Genomic DNA, 9,144 nt, shown 5'->3' on the forward strand with positions numbered 1-9,144 from the left:
GGCAGTTAAAAGTGGGCTCAGTGTGGATCGTGTAAATACCGTCTTTGAGTCGGTGCCTCTCGGGGGACACTTCACACAGTCCTCCAGTCAGGAGACGGGAGGGAGAGAGGAGCGGTGACAGCATTAGAGGGGGGGGGGGGGGCTGGAGGTAGTGGGCTGGGGGGGTTCTGAGGGCCCGGTCCCCTGTCACCGTCAGGATAGGATCTGTGGATGAAGAAAATCACTCTCCTCTCCCCGGCTGCATCTTGCTCTCATCCTCTTCCTCCTCTTCGCACTTCACATGATAGTTGACAGTGAAAGTAGAGCATTGCTGTTTTCCGTTTTTCTTTTGAGTCATGTTTTTCATAGCACATAAATAGAGCATGCGGTGTCCTGGGAATTCTGTGATTCTGTGTTTCAGTGTACAGGCGGACACAATAGCATCCACTCTTCTGAAGTGTTGTTGAAAACATTTTATCCATCGTAGCCGTTTGTGGGGCTCTGGTGAGGCCCTCGACTCCGCAAGGAGCAGAAAGAAAGAAGAGATGTGTTTTATTAGCAACCGCACGAACGCTCTCTCTCTCTCTCTCGCTCACACACACACACACACTTCCCAAGCCCATCGTTGCCTGGTTTTGCAGAATGATCAATGCAAATGCTGTTATTTACCCAAGCCTGAAATGAAAAGACTATGGATCAATTTGATGCACTTCCATAGGCTGTGCTCACAATGGCTGGCTGGGTTTTTGTCTGTTACACCACCCCTCCCTCTTCCTCCTTAGTCATCTACCCCTCATCTGAAACAAGAAACTCCCCCCCTAAAAAAAAAAGGAAATATCACTAATGCAAAATACACTACGACGCCCTCTCTCATGCACATAAACAATCATCTGTACATTCTCTCTCCGTCTTCTCCTTTCAAACACACCCACAGTGACACTAGGGCTGCAGCTATGGTGTGTGTGTGTGTGTGTGTGTTTTGGGCTGACCCACTTTCTGTGCTTGGCCAGGCTTGTGCTGCTGTCGGTGGTGCTGTTCTGAGCTGCTGAGGGGGAGATCCCTGCAGACTCCTCTGGAACAGGCTCCAGCTCTCCTCCTGACAGACACTCACCGTGGCATGTTATCCCCCCGCGGATTGGAGACCTCTGCCTCTCTGTCAGCGTGCGTATGTGCGTTTCAGATACACCTCGATGCAGATGCACAAATGAACACTCGCAAAAATGCATGTGCACGGTGCACAGACATCAACGGCATCCTTACATGCACACAGACACGCGCGTATTCAAAGCACATACCATCCCAGATCTGTATATTTTTAATTTCCATCCATCCTCCTCCAGCTCCTCCTCCTCTCTTCCCTGTGTTTGTCTGGAGTTATTGTTTCAATCTTGCTGCATCAGGGGGCCCCTGAAGGTTATAAATTAAACATAAATGCAAATGCGCTGAGCCATTGCCCTCCTCCACCGCCCTCCTCACACACACACACACACACACCCATCCTCGCCATTCAAACAGATCAGTGTGTCTGCGAATTAATAGGAGAACAGTGGGCTTTTTTTAATGAGCGAGAGAGGGAAATTAGAGTTGCAAAGCCACAGAGCGGCACACCCAGAGCTGCCGCCGAGGCAACGGCTTGAAAAGCCGGGCGCCATCATAGAATATGCTAATGCCCCAGGTCCCCTCACTGTCAGCGTTAGTGTTGCTCTAGATGAGATCTGTGCTGAGGCTTTGATCTGGGACACTGATGGGAGCTCGAATCGTCATGTGTACAAAGTACAGAGAGCAGGAAAGATGTGCACGAGGCTTGTTCTAATCAGAAAAGGTGCACACAACCAGTGATGAATCCTTAGTTTGGCACTTAACCACTGCAAATTCCCACCATATTAAGAGATATAATATTGTCCACACACACACCAACAGCAGTCCCTCTCTGTCACCGACACACTTTCTCCCTCTTCTCTCTCATATGGACTCTGGATGTAAATGTAATGTCGTCCCGGTGTGCCCCCATTGATAAATAGCCATCTGGTCCTGTTGATGCTGTAGGCTGGGCCCGAGCATATACTGAATGGTAAACACCACGGAGACTTTGTAGTTGGACCATAACCGTGTTCTAGCTTTTATTCTCTGCCATATGGGCTCATAAAGACAAGCAGTAGGGAAAGGTTTCCAGGGATGTCACTCTCTTTTATTCGTCTCCAATGAGTGAGCTTCCATTTGGAAAAGTGGGATTAAGCCTCTTCCTGTCATGAGATATGAATTTGATTGTTTTTTGAATGCATGTGATATGAGGAAAAAAATCTGAAATTTATACTTTTACAATGATTTCTGTTTCAGCAATTGCCTGCTGAAAGACGAGGTGTGTTTTACTTGTATTTCTATACATTTATTTATTTTGGAACCTCCCAACTTGTACTAGCGCTGTATCTCCAGCAGGGGTCTTCCCATTGTCATGGACAGGGCTTCTGGTGAATTATCCTCACACTAAACACAAAGTATACTGCAAGACAGGAGGAATGGTGCCTGCTTGTTTTGAAGATGTGACCTGAAGCAACATTTACGCGTCGTGTAAAAATTGTGATCTCCACTTCACTTCTACTCGTCACATGTGTGTGGACGTCTTTACCTCCACCCCTGGCATCCACATCTTCCTCACATTTGTTCCCACCACCAGCAGCCGTCATCATCACTATCGTGGCCATCCTCAGCACAACCTCATCCCCAAATCCTTCCCTTCCCACCCCCCACCCCCACTCCATCCTTCTTTCATCCGCAGCTCCCTCTGTTGATCAAATGCATCTGATCTCATCAAAGCAGACCCTCTGCTCATTCAAGTCCCAACAGACATCCTGGCTTCTTTACTAAGCACTATTTTACATTCATGTTTGAATACCATTGATGCAGTAGCATATCTTGTAGGCTTTGGTTTTGTGTGGTCCTACACTGCAGCCTGGGGTTGATTTTCTTTTTTTAAATTATTTTCCTCCCTCTATATTTATGTCATTATAGTTTTAGACAAGTTTGTGTCTGACAAGGTAAATCAAATGAAGGAAAATTAAGAATGTATTTCTACTTGAAAAACATCCTAATGAGGAATAACTTTAATCTTCATCCATATTTCATTCCTCTGGACACTTAGTGAGTTTGAAGTCACCTAATCGCGCTGAATGCTGGTTTCTTTCTGCCATCACACTGAATAGATTAATAGTTTTTGTAGATTCCCATGGCTTCCTTCTTATTACAGGCTTGCTATGCTTCTTTGTTGAAGGGGAACATTAGTCCTTTTGAGGCTGAAAAGAAGTGATGAGCTGGTCGGAGATGAGAAGTGCCGTACAGATATACAGATATTGGAGCATTATAGCTGTTGTACAGTGTGATTACATTCTTATTCCGATGGCAGCATTCTTGCGCACCGCTTGTGGTTGCGTGTCCGACTGCTGTCAGAGCTGCAGAGAACTGGCTTGAGCCGAGGGACGGGGAGGGGGGGGGGGGGGGGATCAGAGCTGGATAATGGCGTCGAAAGTCGGTTAGGCAAACTTAACATGTGCTAGTGTGTTTATTTAAATGATCAGTGTGGAGTCTGGGAAGCAGACTATAGGTGCGTAATTTGGAAATGTCCGATCAGTCGCGGCTGTTTAAAAATGATCTGAATATGTACTTTGAATGAAAGGGAGCCATTTCTCCATCGTCATCGCTGATGTTAAAGAAATCTTGACGTAATAATGACAATCTGGGAATGTAAATCAAATCAAACTCTAGTACCACATCAGTGTATCTTGTTTGTTGTAAAATAAATCCGAACAGCAACGTGAAACCTGGAAAGAAAAGAATTCAGTGTCCGTAATGGCTCGCTACTCCAGTCCGGATTTTACATGAGACGCGCCGGAGCCCTGGAGGTGGATAAGCTGGTAGAGCCCGCTCTCTCTCATGCCATGCTGGGCCACAAGGGCTCCGGGAGACGCTGCTACATATTACTGAGAACCGGGATGGAGGAGAGGCGGAGGGGGGAAGAAAAAAGTTTCGTTTAAACCTGGCAGAGAAACTTTCACCATGAAGCCTCATTGACGCACCATTTCACCACCGTCACAGCTAGAACAAAGCTTGCTTTTCCACTCAACATATTTTTCAGCTCCCAGCTTGTCTTTTTCTTCCCCTCTTGTGTTATTTTCTGTGTGCAAGGCTGGTCGGGGCTTGCTGTCACTGCGCGCTGAGATGTTGGAGTGACCATGGCTGCGCAAGTGGCATCGGCTCCGACCAGAACTAATAACAAAAATAAGAAATTATCCGGCGGTTTGGGTCCGGAGCTCAATTCGGGGAAGTCCGGAGGAGGAGGGACCGTACAGCGAAGTGGACCGATGCTGGGAGCCGGAGATGGGACTCTGAATAATGTAGACCATCACCGCCGAAGCGAGCTCAGCATGGTCCATTCAACTTCCACGACTCACAACGCTCCGGACGGCCACGACAAGGCAGGGAATAACCTCACGGCCGCCTCGGCGTCGACTAATTCAACCACTTCCTCGATGGAAACGGGTTTGATCGCGAACCACAAGCTGAAATGTGTGGGGAGCGGAGATCCCCCACAGTCTCAACCGCCGCCGCCGCAGCAGCAGCAGCCGCAATTCGGCCAGTTTGCGCCACATCAGCAGCGACAGATCCAAAGTAACAACACCGCCAATAATAACGGCCAGGTGCCCCGTGGGGACAGAGGCATGGATCACCAACACCACGGTGGGAAAGAGAACCTGTTGGGGGGGCAAGAGGAGCCACAGCAGCAGCACATGCCGGGGAAAGGTGAGGGGGAGCTCACCTGTAAACCCTCGGAGAGGATGATGAGTACCAGGTATGAACACTCTAACTTGGGCCCACCGAGTAACAACTCCGAGTTTAATAACAACTATTACACTCCAAGGCCCTGCTATGAGCAACATGGCGGGCAGCAGCAACAAAGCAGTGGGATGGGGATAACGCACTCCTCGGCACATAACAGCATGGAGAACTCCCACGAAGCAGGGTACCACAACAGCCAGTACAACCAGTACCCTGCGTACCGGGCGGGCTACGGCGGCGGAGCCTACGGGATGATGGGTCCCTCTGGATGTCGGCAGCCTGGGAACATGATGATGGGCAGCAACTCCTCAGCAAGCCACGGCAAGTCTCCTCTGGGTGCTGCTTCGGGTGGCTTTCAGAGATTCCCGGGACAAAACCAGCAGCAGCATCCTTCGGGGGCCACTCCGACCCTCAACCAGCTGCTGACGTCCCCGAGCCCCATGATGCGGGGTTACGGTGGTGCCTATCAAGACTACAGCGGCCCCACGACTCAGCAGCAGGCCGGCATGGGCCTGGGGAAAGACGTTGGGCCCCAGTATGGAGCCAGCTCGACCCACTGGGGAGGGCAGCAGAGAAACCATCCTCATTCAATGAACCCAGGCAACGGAGGGCAAGGCCTCGGCAGGACGCAGGTGAGTTTTAGAAACTTCAGCCAGGTGCATTAGTGAACTGGATTTGATCAACGCTGCAATGTCACTCAATTATCAGATGTGTGTGGATCACTTAATACAGTGTGTGTTTGTGTGTGTGTGCGCGCGCACAGGGCCCACACGGAGGAGCGTGTTGGCGTGAATTATACCAAAGTTACATGTTTATTAAGGGGATTTTATGCAGAAGGAAAAAAACGCACTACACATGTAGGTCTGTAATTCTGACTTTTATTTAATAACACCTACCCTGTTGCTTTAAAGTGGAAGAAAAAAACACTTTAATTATAAAAAAAAAAAACAACAACCCGGCTTTATGCCTATTTTAATTAGCATAATTAATATGCTGCATCAGATACGGTTTCATTTGTAAATGTAAAAAGACTGTCCTGTTGGGTAGGTTCACCTCTCTGCCGACGTGGTGTCAGACACGTTGCGAAACGCCCTGTTCTGAGGACGTGTTGTGTTCGAGGCGCTCGTCGAACAAAGTCAAATATCCATATAAACAATTTCAACAAACACTGCTCGAGCTGCAACATTTCCCATCTTTCCTTTTTGGCTGATTAGAAATATCAAGCGGACACTGCGGCCGCGGAACGACCGTGTGTCCTTCTCCGTGCGCTCCCGCGTCGGGCTGGAGCGCCTCTGCGCGCCTCGGTCGTCGCCGTGCAGCTCCGTTCGGAATTTGAATAGTGGAGGTAAACTGGCCAAAGCTCTGCGTTCTCCTGGCTCACAGTTGACACCCAGTCTGCCATCTGATTGGCTCCCTGTGGCCCCGCGGGGCAGAATGCACTCAGGAAAAAAAGGAGGACTCGTGCAGGGATCTTTGACCGTGGGCGGTGTAGTGATGCTGCATTCACGTCTTGTGGGAATAATGCAGACTTGGAGGCCACCCAACGCAATAATTGAAGTTGCATGAAGGTTAGCTTGCTCCTGATAAGCATTCTCTTTTCTGAACAGAAATACAAAATATCTGCAATGTCAGCTTCAAAAGAGCGAGGAGGGAGATAATGAGTGCAGGCTGAATTAATTGTTATGGTAAATTGTTCATATTAGTTTGCTCCGTTTGATACAACGGAGTGGAATTATGATAAATTGCCCAACGCGTTTATTCTTTAACATTTGATGTTATTGTGGTATTGAGAAAGCCTCGCTATTCTCCAGAAGCAACTCTTACTCACAATCACAGTTGTACACAATAAACCCCGAAGCTGACTTCCACTGTCGGGCACTGCCACAGCTGGGCTCCCATGCCTTCCTCCAGGGCACATTTTGGCTGCAGTGAAAGAGAGGAAGCACTAATTATTGTGGTGTTCCTCTTCCTGTTTGCGGGATCCTGAGATGCCCTCAAACCTTGTGCTGCAACATTTTTGCCGTCAACCACCTGCAGCCAGGACGAAGGAGCCGGAGCCAGATCACAACTCTGAATCTAAACGTCACCGTGTCTCTCCTGAAGAGAGATTATTCTGTGGCTGTTTTTGATGCGCGAAATTATGCGCACTGCTGGATGGCACATCTGGACGACTGGAGGGCAAAGGTGGTTGAGCAGAGCTTATATTGTCTGCACCTCGCAAAACAAAAGCAGTTCATTAGCCTACATTGTTTCAATCAAAAGCAATTTGTGTTGGCTGCTGTGGAAATGAAGTGAATGTTTTAGCGTGGAGGATTCGCTGTAGTATTGATTGTAGAAAATTATGCGCCGAGAAGATGGTGACCCAGAACCACGTAGTAATCTCACTCCTCAATACTATAATTAGTGTGTATTGGTTATGAAATATTAAAGAATAAAAGACACTCAAATGAATCTCTGGTAGCTTTATCAGTCCGAAAATAAAGTGAAATATATATCTATATGATTCGTATTCAGTTTTTTGGTGCAGATAATTCCAACAAACCAGCCCACTGATTCAACATTTTATGCTGCACTTTCTTTCCTCTTTGCAGTTTTCCACTTTTGGAGTAAGTGCATGTGCTAGTCTGTTTTTCTCGACTCTACCAACATTTCAGCAGCAGTATATTCATGCTACAAAAGCCCTATGTTTAATTCATATTTGGAGCGGCAGCGCAGCTCTCCTGTGCACTGACAGGCTGTGAAGAACGCGAGCGGTGTAGTGCATAATACTGCCTCCAAATTGGCCCCGTGATATGACTGCGCTTCACTTCAGAGTGCGTTTGGTCGAAGCACGCCTCCGTCACCTGTTGGCACAGTTTCCCCTCTTTCAAATTCAATTTCCCTCCCCACTGCCTCTCTTTCAGGAGCAAGCTGCGAACGAAACGAGTGCACCTCATTTACACCGGCGTGCCCTCCCCCCACCCCCCCTCCCGACACTCACTTCTCTGGCCACTCATCAAAATGAAGACTGTGTGTGTGTGTGTGTGTGTGTGTGTGTGTGTGTTGGACCTGCTCACCGATGCTCTCACATTGTCCCAGTTTGCTTCTTTGATTGAAGGAGAACCGAGTTCAGTTTGTGACCTTCTGTCTGCTGCTTTGAATCCGTTTTTTTGTCTCAAAATCTTCGTCCTCATCGTACAACGGTCGTAACTCAGCATATGTGCGGTCCTTATAATTTATTTACGTTTACATCATAAATGAAACATTTTCCGTCTCATCCTACATGTAACAAGCATAAGTCTGTTATCCATTAATCAGAACGTACACGGAGCAATGTGAGCCATTAGTAGATAATGATGAGGGCCTTGTGAGATGGAAATAGTATGTTTGCTTGAATAATGAGCTACAGCAGCGGCTCTTAAAATCCGACCTAATAAAACAAAAATGAATATCTATAGTCACTAATTTATCGCTAATATGCTCATTGTGTTGCTTTTCATTATTAGTATTTTTTCCATAATCAAAGCTCGGTAGCTCTTCGTATCAAAGCCCAGACCCAAACCCATCCTTGGTAATGTGCTTACCTTGAAATGATCCCTGCTTGCTCGTGCTCTCCAGTGCATACTGTTTACATTTCTCTCTTATGAATTATTAGTGCGATATGAACAAAGACTTTATAATGGGAGCGATGCATCAATGTCACTTTGTGTTATGCGGCTATCTCAGGGAGCCTTGTGCATAGTGATGGCCTGACTGTGGCTGCTGCAATTGAATTTGTGGAACATGTTCTGCATCAGACAGACAGCCCATGGGGTCTGGACAGGAAGTGGGCAGGTGTGTGTTTGGGTGCACTGTTTTAGATATTTTGTGTGTGTGTGTGCGTGTGTCCTTGAGTGTGTGTGTGTGTGTTGGCTAAAGTCCCCTCCGTCAGCAGTCCGAGCAGCCCCGCCCCGCCCCTCTCCCGACGTGCCGCTCTGCCTCTCCATCGCCTCCTCTCTGCCCCCCCCTCTCTCCCCCGTCACTCATTTGTTTATGTTGTTTTGTTTACATCTCTGTCTTGGCCGGCCAGCGCGGTGCTGATGAGCAACACTAGAGTGAAATTTTAATTTGCTCTGTTGCGTCCGATAACGGCCCGCGCTGCGTTTTTCATCTTCCTCGGATGAAACGCGGAGGCTGCGGAGGTAATTGGCAGGCCGGGGTTATCCCTGGTCTGCATGCGGTTTCCATAAAAACGCCAATTAATTCAGATTTTTGAAATATAATAAAAAAAATAAAATAAAAAAAAACAACTGTCCAGTTACATCACTGGACATAAGCTTGTGTGTTATTAGCCGACTAATCAAATAAAAGTATTTG

The 9,144-nt window shown here is 47.7% G+C and overlaps 1 protein-coding gene across 4 annotated transcripts in view; it reads left to right on the top strand.

Annotated features, from left to right (window-relative positions):
* The first annotated feature begins 3,504 nt into the window (after nucleotides 1–3,504).
* Nucleotides 3,505–9,144, top strand: part of LOC138199753 (AT-rich interactive domain-containing protein 1B-like) — a 156,160-nt gene continuing 150,520 nt past the window's right edge. For all 4 annotated transcript variants that reach the window (XM_069151930.1, XM_069151932.1, XM_069151934.1 and 1 more), the window contains exon 1: nucleotides 3,505–5,441. In XM_069151930.1, the coding sequence (XP_069008031.1) occupies nucleotides 4,206–5,441 (1,236 nt within the window). In that variant the 5' untranslated portion in view covers nucleotides 3,505–4,205. The remainder of the gene's footprint in view (nucleotides 5,442–9,144) is intronic.

The sequence above is a fragment of the Embiotoca jacksoni genome, unplaced genomic scaffold (assembly GCF_022577435.1).
Source record: "Embiotoca jacksoni isolate LCO1_2020_lvr unplaced genomic scaffold, fEmbJac1.0.p SCAF_18, whole genome shotgun sequence".
NCBI classification, from domain to species: Eukaryota; Metazoa; Chordata; class Actinopteri; family Embiotocidae; genus Embiotoca; species Embiotoca jacksoni.